General features: G+C 38.0%; 1 protein-coding gene across 2 annotated transcripts in view; it reads right to left on the reverse strand.

Annotated features, from left to right (window-relative positions):
• CDH2 (cadherin 2) overlaps nt 1-24,632 on the reverse strand; it is a 226,464-nt gene that overhangs the window by 31,745 nt on the left and 170,087 nt on the right. For both annotated transcript variants that reach the window (XM_523898.8, XM_016933484.4), the window contains 9 exons: nt 23,118-23,262; nt 20,266-20,438; nt 10,742-10,879; nt 9,897-10,082; nt 7,356-7,609; nt 5,778-5,920; nt 2,795-3,028; nt 2,267-2,500; nt 211-350 (listed from right to left, as the gene is read on the reverse strand). In XM_523898.8, coding sequence (XP_523898.3) covers nt 211-350; nt 2,267-2,500; nt 2,795-3,028; nt 5,778-5,920; nt 7,356-7,609; nt 9,897-10,082; nt 10,742-10,879; nt 20,266-20,438; nt 23,118-23,262 — 1,647 coding nt within the window. The remainder of the gene's footprint in view (nt 1-210; nt 351-2,266; nt 2,501-2,794; nt 3,029-5,777; nt 5,921-7,355; nt 7,610-9,896; nt 10,083-10,741; nt 10,880-20,265; nt 20,439-23,117; nt 23,263-24,632) is intronic.

Genomic DNA, 24,632 nt, shown 5'->3' on the forward strand with positions numbered 1-24,632 from the left:
TTTTTTTTTTTTTACAAAATAAATATAATGACATTTGGTACTTTGAAAAAAAATTTGAGAAATATTCAACACACATAGGAAACAATTCACCAAATGACTGATAACAGGAGGGAAACCTGATACCATTTTCTTACTGATGTATTAACACTTCCCACTATTAAATTTATACAATCATAAAATTTCTTTTTAAAGATTTAAAGCACTGCTCACCTGGTCTTCTTCTCCTCCACCTTCTTCGTCATATTTTAAAATATTATCTCTTACATCATCTTCTGGATCAATTAAAAGTTGTTTGGCCTGGCGTTCTTTATCCCGGCGTTTCATCCATACCACAAACATCAGCACAAGGACTAGGTAGAAAAATAGTAAAAATACATAATATTGTCATTTTTAAAGCCTGGCCTATTTAGTCACAGTATTCAGTACTAATAATTTATACTTATATGAACTGAAGGCCTGAAATGCGTCTTTCACTCTACTATCTATTTCTGGCCTCACATTAAGAGAGACAAGACAAAGCAAGCTAAAGCACTGGGTTTAGAGTATGAAGGCCTGGGCTCCCATCCCTGGTGCCCTCTGCAAACTCACTTGAGAGGGGATCATCCTTGTTCTCAGTTTTACCATCCACATATGGGGACAGTAACTTTTTCTATCTTCCCTTTGGCTTGCTAGAGGATAGTTGCCCTTCATAGGGCCTTGTAAATTCTAGAGACACAAAACAGCAGTAAGGTGTTACTTGCTGTGTTATTTAGGTTGGTCAGTCATCATTACACTCCGAAATTCACAGAAGAAAACACTTATCCAGGAGGAAAAAGCTTGCCCAGATGACCTGGGTAGTAAATTGGAACTAAGTCAGGAATCAGATCTTGAGGTTTTGACTCCCAGAGGCCGGTGCATGTTTCAGCTAAGAAAGCTAGGGGATTCCTTTGAACACTGAAATAATATTAGACTTTCATGTTTTACACTTTGCGCCAGGTCTAGAACCATAAATTTTCCAGTGAGTTGATGTTAAAATCAGCACCAATTCAGTTTCCTTCAAAATGTCAGTTACTTCTTCATTGCCATAATCCATCATGCCTAAGTCTTTCTTGATAACATTGGCATCTATGCCACATTTCAGTTGAAATGGAAACATATCCCTAGGTGCACATCTAGGAACAAATTCTATCTAAAATCTGGGGGTATCAGTTTACATCCTGAAGCAAAAGATTTAATGACTCCTATTGGAGCACATTTTTATTATTGGCCATAAAAGTAAATATCCTCCTTTTAAAGCCAGATAACATGATCTCATTTGCTATTGTTCCAGGGCTAAATCTAGCAAGTGGATTATTAGTATAGCATGCAGGTTTCAAATTATAGCCAAAGTAGTCTCCACACAGGAAGTAAAAAATGCTTAGACTTCTATAGTAATTGCTTAGAATAAAGGGACAGAATTCTAAATTACCAGAACACTTGTAAATGGAGAAAACATAAAAGAAATGGCCAACATTTTCAAGAAAGTGATTGGTGCATAGCATGATCGCACAATAAACTAAGTCCTGCTGCTATTCACAATAAAACACAGGGCCCAGGCAATTTATTCTTTTAACCTGCATGCTTAGAAGTGGTTCCTAAAGTACTTTCCAGTGGTTAATTTTTTGCATTCCATTGAACCAAAGATTGCAAAGTACCTTAAAAAGAAGCAATTCCTTAATCTACACTTACTCTAAAGACAGACAATCTATTGAGCTGTGTAATCATTTCTATTATCAAACGTGCTGTATGTGAAGTACAATCTCTCACTCTTCTACACAGCCCTTCAGAAACAAATACCTTGATCCTCGCATGACTGGAGCACGTTGCTGACTGTGCTTTATATGAAGGAAGGTGAAGGAAAGCAATATACTTATTTTCCTAAATCATCAACTACGTGCCATAAATTCATACTCAAATCATAAGAAAAGTGCTCAAACTTGGGATTGTTTAACGTTTTTCTGTAAAAAGCATTTACTACAGCTCCCTAAGCAATAAGCATGAGAAAGGGTAAGAGGGCAAGGAAGAGGCATGCTGAGGCGGCTTGTTGCAAACTTCAAGTGCTTGAAACAATGCTCTGGGGTTTCTTCATTCTAAAGTGGACTTGGTCGACCCATATATGATTGGCGAGGAAATGCTGAAAGGTCAAAGGGTTGTTAGACTACTTTGCCAGGCAATAGCAACACATGACTTTGCTGAACATCCTAGAAGCCAAGAGAACTGAAATCTAAAAGACAATAAAAGTACTCACTAAGCAGGATGATGATGCAGAGCAGGATGGCAATGATGGCACCGGTGCCAAGCCCTGCACCCACAATCCTGTCCACATCTGTGCAGTCCCCGTTGGAGTCACACTGGCAAACCTTCACGCGCAGGATGGAAATATTTGATTTGGGAGGATTACCCGAATCTGTGATTATGATGGGAACTTCATAGATACCAGCTTCAAGAAATTTTATCTTTAAATTAAGCTGAGCAAAATCACCTATATGAAAAAGGAAAAACATAGTTTGATAGGTAATACTTAAAGCGATAAAAAAACACATAGCATTGTTCAGGATGTATTTACCACCTAATAGTACACATAAAGTGGATTACAACTATGCTGCATTCTAAATACTTTTTTGGCCATAAAGGCCTTTAATATCTTACTTAAACTTTAAGTAGCTTTTAAAATATGTATAATGAGAAGATTATGAAGCACATAAAATTAACTTTTCATGCCAGGCTTCAAAATCTCTCAACTGCACATATATTCAAATAATTAACCTGTTCTTACCATTAAGCCGAGTGATGGTCCAATTTCTCTTAATAGTCACTGGAGATAAAGGAAGATCAAAAGCAAATGGTCCAGCATTTGGATCAATGTCATAATCAAGTGCTGTAATATTAATTGAATTGGGGTCTGGAGTTTCGCAAGTCTCTGCCTCTTGAGGTAACACTTGAGGGGCATTGTCATTAATATCAAGTAAATAGATCTGCAGCGTTCCTGTTCCACTCATAGGAGGAATTCCTGAAAAGAGAGAAAAATCACAAATGATGCTGAACAGTTCTCTCCAATGAGCCTCAGTTATGGTGAAATTCTCAAAGCTTCTAACCTTCTGGCCCTTTTAACTGTGTAACCTTGGAAAAACATAGTTGCTATGGCATCTGGGCAGACCGTTTCCAGAACAAAGCCCCTTCTTGCTTCCCTGCTAGAATGACCCTGAGCTGCCACTGCTGCTCTGCAGGAGCTGAGCAAGGTGACGAAGAATGCCCCTGCGATGGAATCCCGTACCTTCCCTGCCCCTCCTGCCCATTATTCAGGGCTTGCGTAGACCATGCTCCTCCAGGCACTGTGAGGAGTGTTGGAGATGCAAACACAGGGCTCGTGATCCTGTGGACACTATTCTTTTTATGGAGAACCAAGACATATGCATGAAAGAACATAAGAATGCTTTTAACGCTCTAACACAGCTTTGACTTAACGCAACAGTCTACAGACAAGTGATACAGAACCACAGACCTCAACTCAGGAAGGAACATCATGCAGAAGAGAAATGATATTTACTAACCAACCAACTACCTGCTTGAGATCATATTAGGCTGCTCTATGTACACTCTTTGATTGTAATCCTATGACACAGGTTTACACAGATGAACCTGAGTCTGTAAACTGCTCATGGCCACACACTCTTGTAAGTGGTGGAGTTGCTACTAAATATTGGTCAGCCTGACCTCAAACCCATTCTCATTCCACTATAATAAAATGTTGTCTCCACCACTTCATGTGATAATTTAATCTGGTGATTTGCTTCTGCTACATTGTAGATATTCACACACACACAAATATATAATAAGTTTATGAATATTTTATAAATAATGCTGTACACTGAAGACCAGAGACTTAAGCGACCTGCCAAAGGTCATGCAACTAGGAAGGTGCACATACATACACAATCCTGGGGAGGGAATAAGGAGGAATGTTTACCAACTTCTATGAGGAATATGATGGTTCTAAGAGCAGGGAGAGTTGAACTGGAAGGGTATAGTGGCTGTTACAATATTCCAACACCACCATGACCATTATGATACTCAACAGTTTGAGGGACTTTGAAATTTACTATCACATTTAATATTACTATACTTTTATAACAACTATATAGAATATGTAGGTAGTGAAACAATTTATCAATAATGAAACTAAGGCATACAGAGTATAAGAGCTTGACTAATCATTAACGAACAGAGCTGGGGCTCCAAGTCTAGCCTTGTGACTTAAAGTAAAGTGCAATTGCAAAGCATCACAGCTACATACATTATAACAGGTCACTTCTCTCTCTTATCAAAAGCCCTTTCAATTAGAAAACAATCCTTCTTGGTGAATGAGAAATCTGGTTGTAACTCACAACCAATATACATACATACATACATACATATAATTTTATGGCTCTTTAGATCTTAACATAATGATTCAAGATGCATTACTTTCAGTACAGCCACGGTTTATGGCAAAAAAGCATAAAACAGGTACTAATGACATGCTTTGATGTACAATGGCAAAAGCTATTCCTACAAAGTTCCAACACTAAATATTTAAACAAGAGGTCCCATATTAAAAAGGATAAGAAATATTTCTTTGGTTGGTCACTACATAGATTTTCTACAGATAGTAATCTCATTAAATCTTAGTATACAGATTTAGAAAGGTTCACTGACATTATTCTTAAAGTATTGATATGTCTTATTTTAGTAATGCAAAATATTTTACAATTTGAAAATTGCAAACACCAACTTCAACCACCAAATTGAAGCCTGCTATTTTTTATTAAGTACCAACATTCATATTCATAGTTTAATACTGAAAATATTTTAAAATATAGTTGTGGTTCAGTTTTGAAACTATTAATACACAATAGGAATACTTAGATGAGTGGTTAGTTCATGTCAGCCACTGTTTCAAATGCTTCATATATATGTAGAAGTCATTATATTTTAGTTAAAACACTGAGTTAGGTGCTGATACATATCTATTTAACAAAAAAAGGAAACAGATATATTTAAAACCTCATGGTAATCCCACAGATTCAAAGTGGGAAAGCCAGAGTCTGCACCTGGGGGTCCTGTAGAACTCCAGAGCTTGAAGTCTGAAACACACATCATACTGAGAGCTAACGAAGCAAAATAAGCCCCTCATCAGGTTTACAAAAGTCCCCTTTATATTACATATCTGAAAAAAGTCCTTATCTATTAATCTTAACCAATTAGAAACCAGCAGAGACTCAGAAAGGAAAAAAAGGTGCTACATATGTATTCTAAAACCCATACCCTGAAGCTCACTACTCACTTATCTCAATTTATGCACAAAATTAAGTTTCCTAACCCATGGCAGACAGAGGCAGAGAATTATAAAAAGGAAGACTGATAGAGATGCATATATGAAAGGCAACAGAGTGACTAGAAGACTTATAAAAAGAGCCACTCAAAAAACCCAGTGTCTAGGGCCACTGAGGATGGACTTAAGGCATCAACATGTGACAGGACAATAAGATAACAAAGGTATGTCTACATGAACGATGGATGGACATCGAGAACAGTCATTGCAAAGACAGTGAAGGATGTTCCAGAACACCTGTCTGAAATGATAAGTAAAAGCTGGACCTCGGAATTATAAAAGTCAGTTTTCCAGGCAATTGAGTTTTGTAGAAAACTTTAATTCCTGAGCATGCATGATGAGGATCTACTGTCTTTCATCAACATACAAGAAAAAACAGCGAACATACCATTGTCAGAAGCAAGGAAAGTAGCATTATATATATTGTTTTTCACATTTGGTGATTCTCGGTCCAAAACAGCAATTGTAGTTATTTGTCCATTCACAGGATCTATTTTTAGCCAATTGGCAGGATCAGATAATTTAGTGTATCTACAAAATGAAAGTGAAGTAAGTTTAATTTCTTTTTATGAAACTTTAAAAAAAGCGTATTTTACAGGTTTAGTTCCAAATGCAACTGGCTCATTAACTTGCATTTCTGCAGATGATGGCTGGACATACAGCTTTAACAGGAAAAAGTATTTTTGCAACAGTGGTATTGGGAGGCACATAAAGGTTGTGTTTGGTCAGGCATGTAGGAAACATTCTACAGGTGTCTGAGGGACAAGACTAGGAGCACAGTCTCCCTAATGTGGGCTAAAGCAGATTGGAAAGGTATCATTTTAGGTTCTTGTCCACTTCAACAGATATCAATGGTTCAGGTAAAATAGCTTGCATATAGTTTCTAGATAAGGAGTAGTCTCAATGTACAGGAGTTAAGAGAAATTATAATAGAAATTGAATACTGCATCACAGAACACTCCTAAAACATTTTAACACTTTATCATGGCCAACATGAAGCCACACTGGAGAGACCACCATAATCCCATTCCTACTTGAATCTTTCACACTGGGCCAAGCCTCAGATCTATACCTTTGCAAAGAAAGTCCTACAGTCTTGAGTCTGAATTGGCAGATTTATCAGCTTAAATTCCTTTTTAAAATTTGGAGTGGGGATTAACTTTTAAAGATTAGATAACCAGTTGGATTGGAAAAGGTATGCTATGTTTGGAGAGGTAAAAGTTGTAGGATTTCAATACATCTATTAACTGGCTATTTATTAATAGTTATCTTGATTTCAGTGAATAGAGAAATGGAGAACATTTAACATTTAATAAAAGATAACAATAGAAAGCTATCTTTTAGCAGCAGTTCTGTAAGAAGTTTAATGAAATATAAGTTCATTTTAAAAATGATCATCACCAGCTTTGGAGAACAGTCGCATGGGGTGTGCTCTGGCAACCATCCACTCCCTCATCAGAAAGGATAAATTAGATTTTGCTGAGTTTGGAAATCTTTACAGATAGGTTTCATAAGTCCAATAACTACTGTACAGGTAAGGAATGAAAATAATTAACTCTTAGATCCTGGTTTTGGCATAAGCTTTCTTTCCTTCATGATGCATGGAGGAGAGATAAATATTATAAGCCTCTGAAAGTTCCCTGTGGAACCTTTTTGTGATGTTTGGCATAAAGGCACAGGCTAAATAATTTTAAAGTATTTTTTAAGTAAAAATGGCAGATACAGAGAAACAAGAACAGCTTTTTCTTCAAATAGTAAATCCATTTTAATGTGGATACAGATATCTATTTATATCTAATATAGTCATTGACTTACTGAGAAGAAAATTCAAAGAATTTTAAATTATCTTTTAATAAGTAGTTTTGATTGCAATGAAAATTTCTACTCAAATAGTGAATTAGATAAATTTTATGCACAGCATAGAACATAAGTAAGCTACAAAAACACTACAAACAGCATTTCATACCTAATATTTTGCTGCATATATCGATCTGGGTCCTGAGCAGTGAATGTTGTCAACATGGTACCGGCATGAAGCCCTTCTTCTTGGCGAATGATCTTAGGATTGGGGGTAAAATAAGGGTTTTCATTTACGTCAATAACTGTAACAGACACGGTTGCAGTTGACTGAGGCGGGTGCTGAATTCCCTTGGCTAATGGCACTTGATTTTCTGCAGCAACAGTAAGGACAAACATCCTATTTGTTTCAAAGTCGATTGGCTGGAAAATAAAAGGGAAGCCATATTTTTGCAGGAAATAAGAATGCTTGCATTCTGCAGTTTATTCCTCTATCAACTCCATTTCCAAAAAATTAATTTCTTCATTCACTACATAACAAGGTTCCTCTCAAGTTTCTGGAAAACATGCATTAGCATGGTCACTTATCAAAATATTTATCCCAATTTAACCTAATTATAAATCTTGAGTACTTAAAAGATTTATGTTCACAAAACAGTGCACATGATTACTGCAAGAATAATCTAAAAACTTGATTATTCTTAAGAATAGCATTGTTGACTAAAAATACTAAATAATATAAAGTCAAGTGAGAACATGATGGTCTAAATGTATACTCTCAAACATTAGGACAAAGATCACTTCTCACCCAGGAAAGCTTTCACCAGTCTATGATGAATTGAAGAAAACAAACCAAAAATCAGAAAATGTAATTTTTAAATACAGCTAAACCTATTTGATTTAAAAGTACCTTTCATAATTTGAAGTACACATTTTGCAGTACAAACATGTATACATAATCGCAAACACACCTTTTAAAAATAATACTGTCGGTAGGTGGAAGATATTTTTCTTTTCCTCTTAGCAAACTAAAACTCTGCTGTCTTCTGGAATATTTCTGGGTATTTTATTGGTCTGTAAAACCCCCAAATTTAAGAAAAACACTCTAGATAAATGCAATGCACAAATAACCCTTCATGTAAATACTAACTTCCAAAGTTCACTGAATCCTGCTGTCACTAGAAATGTTACCAGGAGTCAAATGACTAGACTGGACATTCACTCTTAATTTTCCTTGTTCACCTGCAAATGGATGTGCAAATAAGCATTACTGTGCAGTAATAACAGGAAAAACAAGAGCATTAAGATCTCTTAGGCTCGTAATTGGTAGCCTAAGAATGATCAAGAGGTGACGCTCATAAGAAAGCTTCATTATCAGCAGAAACTGCACCAGTTTCGTACCCTAGACCACCTTTTAAAAATCTTCAAACACATCTTTTTTTCTCTCTAAATCCCCAATTCAACATTCCTTTCTCTAGTATTTTAAGCAAGACAGAAAAAAAGCCAGAAAGTTAAGACTGCAATATTTAGAGTGATTTCACTAGCCACACGAAACCTTCCCCTGATGTAACATTTATGCTAAGGGGTATACGCACAGTTCAAAGTCCTTTAATGTGTATGAAGCTCATTTATCTCTCAGAACACTATGACTAACATACTGTTATCAGCCCCTTTCTGCATAAGAAACCTAGAATTTACAGTGGTTAAATAGCTGGCCATGATCACACAGATATCAGGAGCAGAGCCGGGACTCACACAGACAGCAGACTCAAGTTGGTGCTTTTGATCACTATGTTCCTTCTGAGAGTTTCCATTCCCATTCCATTCTACTCCCGCATCTGCATAATTATTGGCAACTGGCATTTTAGCACATCTTTCTATGTAAGGTCAACATTTAGGTTCACTTACAAATCAAGAGTGCTTAGGTGGGAGGCAAAGAAGTAAATCTCTTTACTGGGTGGCTAAAAGGAAGGGATGTTCACTTTAACAGGCTTTTCCATTATAGCTACGTATTTATTATTCTTGAAGAACATCCCCTTGGCTTCTAGCATGCAACTGTTTTGTTTGGTTCCTTTTTGGCCATAAGATCAGAAGAATACATTTCTTAACGTCTCGGAAATAGCATTTAAAAACAGCCATGCAAATGCAAGAGCTTTCTAAAATGCAGGCTTTCTTCTTGCCTACTCATTACATTTTACTTCTATGGCTTTTCTGGTTTGTTCACTATCTGCCAATATTCTAATAGCTGTAGACATGAAAATAGCAGCTGTGAGGCATCATTCTTAATAGCTATCAATGGTGATCAAAATTTCAGAATGTGATATATCATGCATATATCAACTACACTAACAGTTAATGTTGTTCAGGCCAGTCCTATCCTCAGATTGGTAAAAACTGTCCAAACTGATTCAAAAACAATCATCAAAACTCTCACTCAAAACTCTCATTCAAAAACTCTCACAAAACTCTCATCACAAAACTCGTTCAAAAACCCTCACATCAGTGATGATGTGAGAGTACTGATGTTGGCCTTAGCCTCAGCATAAATTAAACAGTAAGATATAACCTCCCACATATATGTCAGACCCACATCTGGAGATGTCTGCAAGAAAAACGTCCTAAGTTTCCATTGCAAAACAATGAGTGGGGGACATATATTGGTCCTTGCTGAGCAGCTGTTGGAGAGATCAGTGGCCCGAGGAACACTTACTTTGACCACGGTGACTAACCCGTCGTTGCTGTTTGGGTCGGTCTGGATGGCGAACCGTCCAGTAGGATCTCCGCCACTGATTCTGTACACTGCGTTCCAGGCTGGTGTATGGGGTTGATCCTTATCAGTCACAGTTAGATTAGCTACTATGATGTCTACCCTGTTCTCAGGAACTTCACCATAAAACTGCGAGAAAGACAAACCTCAGTCAGAGGAGGAGCATGGACCACTGAAGGACAACTTGTCTTGATGACCACACCGTCCGATTTTACTGCCCCATTAGATTTTTATTATCTACACTAAATGAGGAGACTGATAATGCAGGTAATCACAGCATTTATGTCTGACTTTAAAAATACTGTAACATTTTTCAGTAGTCCAATTTTTTTCCAAATTACCTTACAGTTTCATTAATATTAAAATCAGCATCCATTTGTGAGTCTCTGGGTGATTATGGTGGGGTGGGGGAAAGAACTTGTCTGTGCAAAATGATTTTACTCCAGATATGGATAATTATATGCTGACAAAGTAGCATAAATCAGTCATGCAGCTCATGCACCTGAAAATATTCATAAGCATTTTGTTGTAACAGCACAGTCTTTTTAGGACGTGTTTTCCAGGCAGCTTATTTTAACAACTTTAACAGTGGACTTGAAGACTACGAAGAAACAAATTACTTGGATGCCTCATGTAAGGCCCTGATGACAGAAATGTCCGAGTTAGCAGCCATGCTACTATTAGGTGAAGCAAGTTCCACCTCTATTTAACACATTTATTATTCATGACCAACCTTCTCAGTAACGAACTACAGACCCAAAGTTGTGTGAGTGACAGGCTGTACTCACCGTCATGGCAGTAAACTCTGGAGGATTGTCATTGACATCTGTCACTGTGATGATGGCCGTGGCTGTGTTTGAAAGGCCATATGTGGGATTGCCTTCCATGTCTGTAGCTTGAATTATTAACGTATACTGTTGCACTTTCTAAAAAGACATAAAGATAACAACTTAAATGAAACTAATTCCTCAAGAAGACATAACAGTTGTTCTGTAAACGGCTCTTTATAATGCAAGGAGAGCATGGCATCATTCATTCTGATTAACATGACTTGAAATTTTGCAAGTGGAGTTTCCTTTAACTTATGAAGCACAGGTCTGGTCCTTGTCTAGAGAGATTTAACTGTGTATATTCACCTCTACTGGCAGAAAGGAATGCACTACAGATGTGTGAAATTCACAGCTAAGCTGAAACCTCCATCTGGTTCCAACTTTTGCCTTTCTTCACTTCACGAGATTGTGATCAAGCATTCAAGTCATTTGGTTCGTATTTACTTTCTTGTATGTTAATTTCTACCCAGTTTAGGATACTAAAAACAATGAAGAATCTCAAGACAGGGAGAAGAACACATACATAATTCACAAAGTATATAAGCTTTCCTTTTATATGTTCTTACATATATTCTATTATTACAGGGTAGATGCAATATTTCCCCTTAAATTCCATTAATACATATGATTGAAAACCATATAGAAGAGATATACAGTATTCTTAAACAAAGTCAAAACTTGAAGGGTTTACGTTTATTTCCATAGTCTTCTAACAGGGCATATATTTGATAATTGCATATTCAATGGATTAGGATTTGGGTATAACACTCATTGTGTCCACTGCTTTAAGCACAGACCTACAATGGATATAAATATTGATACATTTACATGTAGATGATTATTATTAGACAGGCATCCACTATTTTCAAATTCCAGGTTGACTGTTCTAAAAGAGCCACATTAAGCTATAATATATCTAAGAGAAAATGCTGAGATTGAGAAGTCAGGCATTTGCTGAGTAAGTTTTATATTAGGAAAACCTAACTTTAAACAATATCTAAAATCATTTGGAATCTCTGTGGAAATTTGCACAGATAGATCAAAAACAGTGATCATTTTCATAAATGTTAAAACATTCTGAACAACAAAATCCACTACATACAAAAATAAACTGTCACTGCAAAGTGCAGTTTTCCCTGTTTCTAAATATAGCTAACATTATGAATGGCCATTCTTAAGGGATTTCTGGAGCTTAGATAGAACACACACAAATTGTAGCTTTTGATTTAGTTGTCAGGGGGAGGGGCAAAGAAAAGAAAGGAGTAGGAAGGAAAGCCAAACCGCCCACATTAGATTCTAAGTCTCTGTCTGTCCACCCAAATGCCAATCTCTAGCAGTTATTTATTTCAGTTATTTTTTGTCTTCCTAAAAGAGAAAATGTTACACTATTTTGAATTAAAAAACACACACGCAATAAGAAATAATGTTGATTGAGTCATTTAATTTTTTTCTTAACCCACAGTACCTCACTATAATGTTAACATAGGCTAAGGGCTAGGTGCGGTGGCTCACGCCTGTAATCTCAGCACTTTGGGAGGCCGAGGCAGGTGGATCATGAGGTCAGGAGTTCGAGACTAGTCTGCCCAACATAGTGAAACCCCGTCTCTATTAAAAATACACAAAAAATTAGCCAGGTGTGGTGGTGGGAGCCTGTAATCCTATCTACTCGGGAAGCTGAGGCAGGAAAATCGCGTGAACCCTGGAGGCGGAGGTTGCAGTGAGCCGAGATCGTGCCACTGTGCTCCAGCCTGGGCGACAGAATGAGACTCCATCTCAAAAAAAAAAAAAAAAAAAAAAATGTTAACACAGGCTATAATACTTCTTCAGTTGCTTTCCTTCCCCAATTAGAAGTGTCACTTCAGCTTAATGCTTTCATGGTTAGTGAGAGAATTTCGCGGGACATTCAGTTCAGCCTCCCAGCTGAAAACCATGAAAATAAAAACTTTTATGACTTTTGAAATGTCAGTTTTGTTAGCTGCTATTTGCAGAAACAGATGAACATTCTCAAAAAGAGAGAAAAAAAGGAAGCTTATTTCTTAAGAAGTTAACTCACATAGGTATTACATGAAAGTATAGTTATTTCCTAATGTCTAGTCTACAAAAATCTTTAGAATTATGTAAGCATAATACATCCAATAATTTTCCATTGATCTGCAATATTGGAATTAGTAGCTAATACTTGAAATTTCTTATTGCTGCAAGCTAGTCTGGAAATTTTAAATTACAAAAGGACACTTGTTATTTCCAAAGTACAATATCTCTTCAAATAAAAAAAAAATTCCACTTGCTAAATAGTAAATAATGTCATCTCCATTTTCAAATGCCTGATTGCTAAAACATTCTTATATTTAGTAAGGAAGGCTTGATAGCCTGTGTTTTAGACAACTGAACTGCTTAGAGCTGCTTGCCTAATTTGGTCACTGGGCATCTGGCTGTCAATGACTGACATTTAGATTCCGTTAAGTGTTCGACTTCCCACTGTCATAGTACCTCAGCTGATCAAGGGGATTCTGCTTGAAAACTTCTCCTCCCTTCCTGCTCTATATGGAATAAAATCCAAACTCATCTGCTTGCTGTCAATCCTTCCCTCTCCGAAACTCGCCTATTTTACAAAAGTGATTCCTCCCATTCGCTTACCCCACACCTGGAGCTGTTTTGCATTTATCTTCAAATGCCCTGTCATGATCCTGTGTCATTGCATTTGGCATTCTCCTCTGCCTAGACAAGTGGATGTTACCCAGAGTGAACATTTTGGGTTGTTACAACTAAGCACTCCTTAGTTGTGACAACCAAACTCAGTACCGACATCTAATGGGTAGAGGCCAAGGATGCTGCTAAACAGCCTATGATGCACGAGACAGGCCTCAACACCAAGTAAAAATGTCACAGTGTCCTGGCTGAGAAACCCTTGCCTAGAATACCATTCCCTTCACTCCAAGCCTGGCTAACATCAGCTTAAAAGTCACTTTGGAGACGACTTCTGAAAGTTCTTGAGGAAGAGCTGTTTGTGTCCTCAGGACAGAGCCCTTACAACACACCCCATCACTGTTTATAGTTTATATGGCTGTTATCAGTCGTGTGTCTGTATCTGCCTCACTGTGCATGTGTGTGCATACAGAGATACACACACACACACACAGGTGTCCCAAGGGCCCTTGCTTTGTTGATGCTTGTGCCACTGGCATATGGCACAGTGCCTGACTCAGAGTAAGAATTCCACAAATGCTTCTGACTTGGTGGATGGATGGGTGAATGCATAAGAAACCTTGGGTTTTGCATGATCTTATCTCAGGTAAAGAAAAAACCATCTTCTATTCACATGGATAGCTATAATTTACTTCTTAAAACCCATACTGGGAGCATAAACTAGCTCACCTTTTCCCAAAACCACAGTGATTCATATACAATAGTCCCAATTCTAACATTTCCTCATACTATGAGTCACTTCCTATTTATATTGACATTAATTTCCCTTTTTAAAGCTTAATTTATTGTAAAAGTCCCATAAATGGAAAGCTAGCATCACTTATCATAAATATGACAGTAAAAAATAAACATGATGAAATTCTTGGATTCTGGCAGTCTCTACTTGATGAAGTAGCACGTGAAAGGCTGTGTCTGCTTGCTGTCCTAGAGGCTTCTCAGCATTTACCAATTAAAATCTTATGCACGTGCAGCACAATTTTGAAACACTGAACTAGAGTGACATCAGTGAATGAGGAGGTGAGAACATTCAGTCATTCATACAGCAGACATTTAATGAAATGTCTTCTAAATGCCAGGCAATGGAGTATTTACTTGGGTAAAACAGTGACCAAAACGAGATACAGCCTTGCTTTCACTAAGTGATGGAGGCAGAGAGTAACGGATCACAGGACCATATAGAGCCACCAAATGCATGAGTGCAAGTCTAGAAATGGTAGGAAGAAGTAATATGAAGAACCTTCAATAGTGCATACCAACTATCAGGTTGGTGCAAAAGTAACTGCAGTTTTTGCCATTACTTTTAATGGCAATTACTTTTAATGTCATTACTTTGAGTAAAAAGAGAAGAACTTGATGACTAAACAGATTGCAGGTAGAGGGACAGCAGGGCATGGGAAAGGCAATTAAACGATGACCTTGGGAGACTGAGGAGAAGGTCCTGGTCATGTGAAATAGGAAATTCATCATAAATCACGGGTTTCAGGAGATGACAGATTTGCCTCTAGATAAATTGGGCTGGGGACAGAGAGTTGAATAATAATGTCACTGAAACTTAGGAGGGATGTATAGATTTGTGACTCTGTTCAAATTCTTTTTTTTTTTTGAGACTGAGTCTCACTCTGTCGCCCAGGCTGGAGTGCAGTGGCACAATCTCGGCTCACTGCAAGCTCAGCCTCCCGGGTTCATGCCATTCTCCTGCCTCAGCCTCCCGAGTAGCTGGGACTACAGGTGCCCGTCACCACGCCTGGCTAATTTTTTGTATTTTTAGTAGAGATGGGGTTTCACCGTGTTAGCCAGGATGGTCTCGATCTCCTGACTTCGTGATCCGCCCACCTTGGCCTCCCAAAGTGCTGGGATTACAGGTGTGAGCCACCACTCCTGGCCAACTCTGTTCAAATTCTTAACTGCTAAGCCCCAGTTCCCTCATCTGTGAAATGGGACTAAAAGTACCATCTACCTTATAAATGTGGTCTTTCTTTTGTATACATACTACATGCTGGCACTGTTCCAAGGGCCTTGATTTAAAAACAAAAAACAACTTTTATTGAGTTTGAGCACTATGTGCCCAGCACAGTGCTATGCACTATGCATTATTTCAGTTAGTCCTCACAATAATCCTATGAGGCAGGTGGGGTTTTGAAACCCCATTTTACAGATGAGGAAATGGGCTTAGGAAGGTAAGGGAGCTTGCCATGGACACCCAGCCATAAGAGGCAGAGAATAGACTTGAACTCAGGTATGAGTCAAGAATCTGTACCATTAATCAATCCACTACGTGAGTGCCCTCTAAGATGGTAAGACTACTGCACACATGCAGCATGTGCACAGGTCAAGCGGGGGAAGCAGGTGGAAAGCCGGACTTCAAGTGGACGAGGAAGGAGTGGAAGTATTTTTTGCTTGTTTGTTCTTGAGACAGGGTCTCATTCTGTCACACAGGCTGGACTGCAGTGGCGCGATTATGGCTCACTGCAGGCTTGACCACCCAGACTCAGGTGACAGGTGATCCTCTTACCTTAGCCTCCTGAATAGCTGGGATTACAGGCATGCACCACCACGCCTGGCTAATTTTTTGTATTTTTAGTAGAGACAGGGTTTCGCCATGTGGCCCAGGCTGGTCTCAAACTCCTAGGCTCAACTGATCCCCCTGCCTTGAGGGCTGGCTGCCCCTTGGAGAAGACTGGTGTGGAACTCAGGTAAAGTGTAGTAACTTAAACATTTCTTTACAATTCATGTTCAGGGTAATGAGACAAGGAATATCTGCCCCACTGGATGTTGAGAATGGGAATCTAGATATACTTTCTGTGTAACACAGTCTATATAGAGGTATGCAGAGACTACTGTGGGTGATCAGAGAAGGGATTGAGAACTGGCTCTCAGAGGGTAAGGATTAGCCTGTTATGTAGGAGAAGAATATTTAGGCAGAGGAAACGGGAACAGAAGAATAGAAACCTTCCTATTTGCACAAGGACTGTGTGTGGTTCAGTGAGTGGTTGGGCATCATTTGTATGTGAAAGGCAAGTAATTCTGGGGGGTTAGGTTAAGGAGGGTTTTGGGGCCAAGGTCACAGAGGGTCTAGAATGCACTATTAAAAAGCTCTAACTTCATCCTATAGGGCATGGAGAGCTATGTTACCACAGTGGAGACCCAGCAGGTTTGTAGATTATGAAGCAACCTGTAGAGAAAGGAAGATTGAAGACAACAGAAAACAGGAGAACACCCCTTCAGGATGGAACTAGGAGTTGAAGGCACAAACAGAAAGATTATTAGGTTTGGAAAACAGGAAGTATTTCTTTCATCTTATGAAGAGGAGTAAAGGTGACAGATAGTGCTCAACCAGGAGATGCTGCTGTTGCTATTCATGATGGCAGTGGGGAAAACAATAGCTCAGATTTATTAGGCACTGTGCTGAATGCCTTTTAAAACGCTTTTAAATTTATATATATATACATATATATGTATATATGTGTGTGTGTATATATATATGTATGTATGTGTGTGTGTGTGTGTGTATATATATATACATTTTTTTGGAGACAGGGTGATATGGTTTGGCTCTGTGTCCCCACCCAAATCTCACCTTGAATTGTAATCCTCATTATACCCATGTGTCAAGGTCGGAACCGGGTAGAGGTAACTGAATCATGGGGGCAGTTTCCCCCATACTGTTCTCATGATAAATGCATGAGCCTCACAAGATCTGATGGTTTTATAAGCGTCTGGCATTTCCCCTGCTTGCACTCTTCATTTCTCTCCTTCCGCCCCGTGAAGAGGTGCCTTCTGCCATGATTGTAGGCTTCCTGAGGCCTCCCCAGCCATGCGGAACTGTGAGCCAATTAAACCTCTTTTCTTTATAAATTATCCAGTCTCAGGTATTTCTTTATAGCAGTGTGAGAACAGACTAATACAGAGGGTCTCACTCTGCCACTCAGGCTGCAGTGCAGTGGTGCAATCACGGCTCACTGCAGCCTTGACCTCCCAGGCTCAGGTGATTCTCCCGCTCAGCCTCCCAAGTGGCTGGGACTACAGGTGCACACCACCATGCCCAGCTAATTTTTGTATTTTTTGTAGAGATGGGGTTTCGCCATGTTGTCCAGGCAGGTCTTGAACTTCTGGGCTCAAGCCATCCACCCACCTCAACCTCCCAAAATGCTGTGATTACAGGTATGAGCCACCATGCCTGGCCTGAATGCTTTATGTGTCATGTTAGATAATTCTTAAAACTGTCCCATGAGGTAGGTAATACTATTATCCCCATTTATGGATGCAGGAGCTGAGGTTTCAGGTTAATATGCTGAAAGTCAAACAGCCCATAATAAGCAGAGCCAGAGTTCAAACCTGGGGGGAGCAGGGGTGAGTCTTTGGCAGTCCTGCACAAAAAGGGCAGAAAATGGACATGAAATGGAAAGGCCAGGAATACTACCAGCAAGTAATGTCACAAGAGGACAGATGGGAATAAATGCTGAAGACTGGGTAATGTGGCAAATACACCTTTAGGTCTGGAGAAGCTGAAGAATTAAAACTAAATTTTTAAAACCTGAAGATTAAACAAAAATAAAACGCTGAATCTCACTAAGCATTTCAATGATTAGGAGTTCAATCACTTAAAGGTGTCATACATCCTGAGAGCACGAGAACACACATTACTTTTGACAGAAAGGAAACTGTGAATTCTAATAGAAATAAAAGAATTTCAAGTCTGCACGAGGCCTGAAAAATTCAAAGTAATTTATCCCTGGCCTCAGGAAGAATTATCATAAACCATCCGAGATAGATGCATTTTTTCTATGTTAAATGACTTTCAGAAAAGGAAGGTTTTCCATAATTTTCCCTAGTAACTCATTGTTGTGTTTAATAATTTCACTGTCAAGAAGCTATTTCTCATACTGTATCTAACCCATAATTCTATAGTTTCAAATCCATTTCCACATTAGTTTCATCAAGGGGTAGTGAACAGCTTCTCTATTCACTGGAAGATAAACTTAATGACAATTATGGCCTCATGTCAGGCTTTCATCCTCTAAACGAAATACAGTCTCATTTTTAAACATGGTTGGTCTGTTTTAGTAAAAAGTATCTTTCATTTTCCATGCCTCTTTCTTTCCATAAAACATCCAGTCTAAATGAGATAGGAATATTACTGTATGAAAACAGGATGAAGTCTCATTTCTGTATCTCACAATGACAATGTGAATGAAAGAGAAATATTAGGATTATGAAATGAACTAAATCTACTTGGTATATGAGCAACCTGGCACTGAAGAAAGAATACTGAAAATTACCCCACATTCTCTAATAAATTATGGCATTCATGCTGAGTTTATCAGCATATAAAATAGTATTTCACATAGCAATGAAGAGGTGAAAATATATACATGTTACTGAACTAAAAGTACTACTTACGAAACTAAACTGAATTCAACAATCTCTGATGCAAATCATTTCTAGAAAAAGAACTGTTGATGCCTACAAGTCAATAGGTACAATGTCATAGGCATACACTAACTCCTAAGTAAGGCTCTCAGCTCAGAATAAACTAATCTTTATTGGCTCATATTACTTTATTGTAGTGCCTCTAGCACTATTTTGTGTAAACAATTGCAATAGTAATGTTTTCTTCTATTCAATTCAAATGAATGCTTCTACGGCAAATAAAGTGTCAAAAACACAAACTTCTAAAATCCTTGTCAATGATATTTTATTGCAGTGGGTATAATGTCTCCTTTTGACATACATAATCTAAGTCTCATTACAGTAAAAACTGGCTCAGCCAGAAATCTACAAAGCACAGATCTCCCTATGAGTTGGCGCTTTGATATTTCACTCAAACAATGATTACATATGGTCAAAATAATGACCTTGAGAGTCTGTAAGAAAATAGTCAGGACAGAATCGAGAAAGGATGAAAAAGTTTCACTAGGAGTGGGGTTTTCAGGAAAGAATATGAGCAGTGCTTGAATCAGAACCGGAAGAACTAGAAGATCCAAGATCAAGATAAAGGTGCAAGGCATGCCTGGCCAAGAGGATCACATGTACAAAAACACAGGGGTATGTAGGAGCACAGTGGGTCGAGGCCTGTAACACTGAGATGGCCCACTGGGAATTAACAGAAGTACCCATTCCATCTCAGACTGTGATACCGCATAGTATTTCAATGGCTTCAACATTGCATACATTTTCAACTAAATGTTATTTCAGAAATGTGTTTCTCTGTATTTCTAACTTTAAATACTTGTGGGTAGAATTAATGCAGTTACTACTGCTTAAATCTTTTAAGTAAATTAATCATAGAGTTAAGGGGCTAGTTCTAATAAAGAAGATAATCTACTATATACTATGTCAGCCTATTCACAAGGGCTACAAAAAACCAAATCACATACATGTTATTTGCAGCCTTTTAATAACACAAGTGTTAACGATTATCCTAAGTTTGTGTGCAAATTATTTGGCTGTGATTTTTAATTCCTCACAAAAACCTTTGGCTATAAAGGAAAATGAGGAAATGTTAAAAATTTTAAAAATTAGATACCAGAGAATTTTGCTTAGTCAGTGTCACATTAAAAACGACATAGGCTAGCATTGATTTATCCAGTATATATACATCATTTAACCAATTTGAAGCTCTGCAGAAAAATATACAACAGATTACTTAATGAAAACGATTAGCATTTGAATAACACTGTGAGTATATTGTGATGTGGAGATAAAATGTATGTGATATGATATTGTGCACCTTTAAGATTAAAAGCAAACACAAATAGAGTTTTTGGTTGGCTTACTTCTCGATCAAGTCCAGCTGCCACTGTGATGATGTCACCAGTCTCATTGTTGATTGTAAACATGTTGGGTGAAGGGGTGCTTGGAGCCTGAGACACGATTCTGTACCTCAACATCCCATTGAGGGCATTGGGATCGTCAGCATCAATTGCTGTTACGGTCATCACATATGTTCCTAGAGACAGTGTACATGGAAAATGAATGGTTACCCTTCATTCCAGGGACCCCAAAAGAGAAGGTATATTTATTGTTTTGATATGTCTTATTTTCACTTTTTAAAAACAAATATTTAAAGTCATTTAGACTTGATTAAAAATGCTACTCATAAGAACAGTACTTATTTCAAAAAAGATAAAACCTGGTCTGGATCTTTGAATGAAAAATTATACAACATACATATTTATAAAAACTCAATTTTTCCATAACTTAGAAGATAAATTCACTTTATGATTCCAAAAAGGTTCATTTTAGACCTTAATTTATATAAAATGCAAATAATGGGTAATACAGATACCATTAGAAAAGTAATTTATTGCCGCTGATTCTTCCCTCTGTCATCTTTTCTTCCGTTATGCAATGATGTCTAAAATAACATGCTGAGTATGATTCTCCCCAGTGCCTGAGTCACTTTCCGAATGTAGGCTCTGTGCAGAACGCAGCACACTCCATTTCCTCAGGTCATAAGGAACCATTTCATGCACTGCTGTTTTGGTACATTGCATAGAGATTTGGCATCGTGGTTCATTATTTCCTCAGTGATTAAAAGAACACTGGAACCAACTTAGAGACTTCAATTTATTAGATATTTTGGAAAAGAAATCTTCAAAGCCTTTGTATCGAATTAGTTCAAACTAGCTAGACAAACTGTAATTTAGAAGTAGAGTGAGAAGTAGTTACTGTTTAGAATGGTTTGTTCTGTGGGATCCATTTAAGAACTGAATTATGAAATGTTTATCTCCAGTCTACCTTCCTTTTGAATACTCAAGTTCAGTTCTACCTTACAGCCTGTTTACATTGGGTATTCTCTCTCCATGGTATACCTTGGGTTCTGAACTAACTGTGCTTTGGTAATATTATTCAAATCTCATTTCAGAACTTGTCCCTTTAAATGATTTACCTATTTTGATTATGTGTCATCCCTACACCCTTATTTTTTCAAAACCTTCAGTGTGTACTTCCTTGTTTGCATGTTTTTTATTTCTCTCCCCTACTACAATTTAAGCTCCAACAGGGCAGGAACTAGCTTGTCACCACTGTATCCACAGTGTCAGAACAAGGCTTACCACACAGCATATGCTTTATAAACATTTGCTGAATGAATGAATAAATCATCAGAATAAAAAGGTATGTTTCAGAAGTGTGAGCCAAAATATAGATCACAACGCAGTTTAGCTCAAAATTCATCACAAATCTTGCCTAGAAGGATGTTTTCAAACTTATAGAAGAACCACAAGAAATATACTCACAATATGTCTACTTCTAGCAATAGCTGAGAGTCTTTTATTTATGGGTGGCTCATATGGAAATTCATGGTAAAATACATCATAAATATAGCTTTAGTGGCACATTTTAAACAATTTTTGTGAAACTATTCTTGTAAAGTTTGAAATAATAGAGAAAAAAAGAAAATAATATAAAAAAATTTCCACAGTCCCAAAAGCCCAATGTTTGTTTTCTTTGGAAGATTTGTCTAAGACTTGTGTTTTAGTAAGGAAATGCTGAATTTGCTTTAATTTTACTGTATTTTAAAATACTGAAGAACGCTACTCTGACGATGTGACTTAGAAGGAGTCACAGATGGCTGAACTTCCTGCACAGCCCCTGGTCTCCCTCCAGCTGCCCCCACCCTACCCCTACATCTTTTCTGAAGAGGCAGAGATATGCACTTGGACCAAGAAAATGTATGTGTTTGAGGCATAGTTGGTTATATCTATAAACTGACTTATGCATAAGGGAGTTGCATAAACTGGTGTCAATGACAAAGGTATTATGCAGCACAATTTTAAATGCTGAGGCTTTTAAAAATACAAAACAAAAATACAATAGCTAATTAAAACTCTCTGAACACCACGCCATCTCAGGAAGCCTGGTCAAACACTTACTTTTACCATCCCTATACCAACTGATTGTCTTGTCCACTGGTTTTCTAGCTGCCTGGCTTTTCTACTGTGACTGAAGTGTGTCATATTTTTAATACGAAAATCTAAAATCTTAGTCAAATACCACTTTACAATCATGAGTGGCTTTCCACAAGTGCTATTTCTAGGCCAGGGCATTTTCCATTTTGCTGGTTGAAGGGATAGGACTGCAGGGGACACGCTGGCCACCCTGAAAATAACTGTCCTGTGGAGCTAAAGGGCAGCAATCACAGATGTCACTAAGCCCCTTCCATGCTTTCGCTATGACTTCGCCACCTAGTCCCAGGAACGTCAAGTATCTTTAAGGCTTTCTCACTGTGTTAAATTGTTGCTACGTCTCATACAGTCACATCTGTACTTGATAAACAGAAAGCCTCTCGTCTTCTGGGGCTCACTTTCAAGATGCATTGGCTGTATCAACTAAAACAGAATGAAAGGATCCTATGTATTCCACAGGACAGAATCAAATACTGTAGTGCATATTTTTTCAAAGGTGGGAAAAATCAGTATGAGTAATAAGAAGAATTTTTTTTTTTGTTTTTCTCTCTTCAATTGGTTTTTCCCTAAGTTACCTTCCTTCTTTCCCAAAAGCATTATGAATGAAAGAAAAGGATCCAAAAAGCCTCATATGATTTCTCCATTTCTTGCTCATATAACAGGGCTGGTTACACCATACTTTCCTCAAGTCATCTTCAAATTATTATCTTTAAACTTACCAGGCTTTGATCCCTCAGGAACTGTCCCATTCCAAACCTGGTGTAAGAACTCAGGTCTGTTGTCATTCATGTCAATAACATTGATGACAATGTCAATGGGGTTCTCCACTTGATTTCCATTAATATCTACTGCATGTGCCCTCAACTGCAAAAGTAATTAGAAAACAACTATTTAACAGATTTATGTCTGTGAGAAGATAAATACATCATCATAAGGCTACTAAAATAGCAAGAATAAACTCACAGCTGAAAAACAAAAGCGGTTCTTCCCATCAAAATTTAAGTTACACCAAGTCCATATAATTAGGATAGATATAGTAGCAAAAAGCCATCATTTACTATATGCTAGGCATTGTTCTCAGAGCACAATGGATTTTAACTCCTTTAATTCATGTACAAAAGAGTGAGGCAGAAATTGTCAGCATTTGAAGATGAAATTGAGCCTCAGAAAGACTAGGAAATTTATGAAGGTCACTGCTGTCTCTGCTGACAGGACTTAGATCCAAAACCAGTTGTGTCCAGCTCCAAAATCCCTTCCCTAAACCAGTAGAGAAGACAGACTTAAGGTAATTAAAAATGTGAAAGTAGGCCAGGCATGGTGGCTTACGCCTGTAATCCCAGCACATTGGGAGGCCAAGGAGGGCGGATCACCTGAGGTCAGGAGTTTGAGACCAGCCTGGCCAACATGGCGAAACCCTGTCTCTACTAAAAATACAAAAAAAAAAAAAAATTAGCCGGGCCTGGTGGCATATGTCGGTAAGCCCAGCTACTTGGGAGGCTGAGGCAAGAGAATCACTTGAACCCGAGGTTGCAGGGAGCCGAGATTGTGCCAGTGCACTCCAGCCTGGGTGACAGAGTGGGACTCTGTCTCAAAAAAAAAAAAAAAAAAAGAAGTGGAAGTAGCACAAAGTAGTGATAGAGATCAAGGCAACAGAAAATAATCTAGAAAGAAGTGTACATAGGAAATTGACACTAGTTTTTTTCTTTTCCTTAATTGTAAAAGTCATTCACAAACATTAAAAATATACTAGTATATGGCTGGGCACTGTGAGTAGCTCATGCCTGTAATCTCAGAACTTTGGGAGGCTGAAGCAGGTGAATCACTTGAGGTCAGGAATTCGAGATCAGCCTGGCCAACATGGTGAAAACCTGTCTCTACTAAAAATACAAAAAATTAGCTGGGTGCCTGTAATCCCAGCTACTCAGAGGCTGAGGCAGGAGAATTGCTTGAACCTGGGAGGCGGCGGCTGCGGTGAGCTGAGATCATGCCACTGCACTCCAGCCTGGGCAACAGAGTGAGACTCCATCAAAAAAAAATATATATATATATATATATATACGAGTATATACGATAGCTGTTCCTCTCCCCAGCCCAGTTCTCAGTTTTATAGGTATTCTTCTAGAAACTTTATCTTATTTTTCTTTTTAAACAAAAATATTCATTCGGCTACACTTGGCAGAATATCAAAATCCTTTCCTCTAGAATAGATTCATTTCATTCTTTCCAATGGCTGT

The sequence above is a fragment of the Pan troglodytes genome, chromosome 17, assembly GCF_028858775.2.
Source record: "Pan troglodytes isolate AG18354 chromosome 17, NHGRI_mPanTro3-v2.0_pri, whole genome shotgun sequence".
NCBI lineage: Eukaryota > Metazoa > Chordata > Mammalia > Primates > Hominidae > Pan > Pan troglodytes.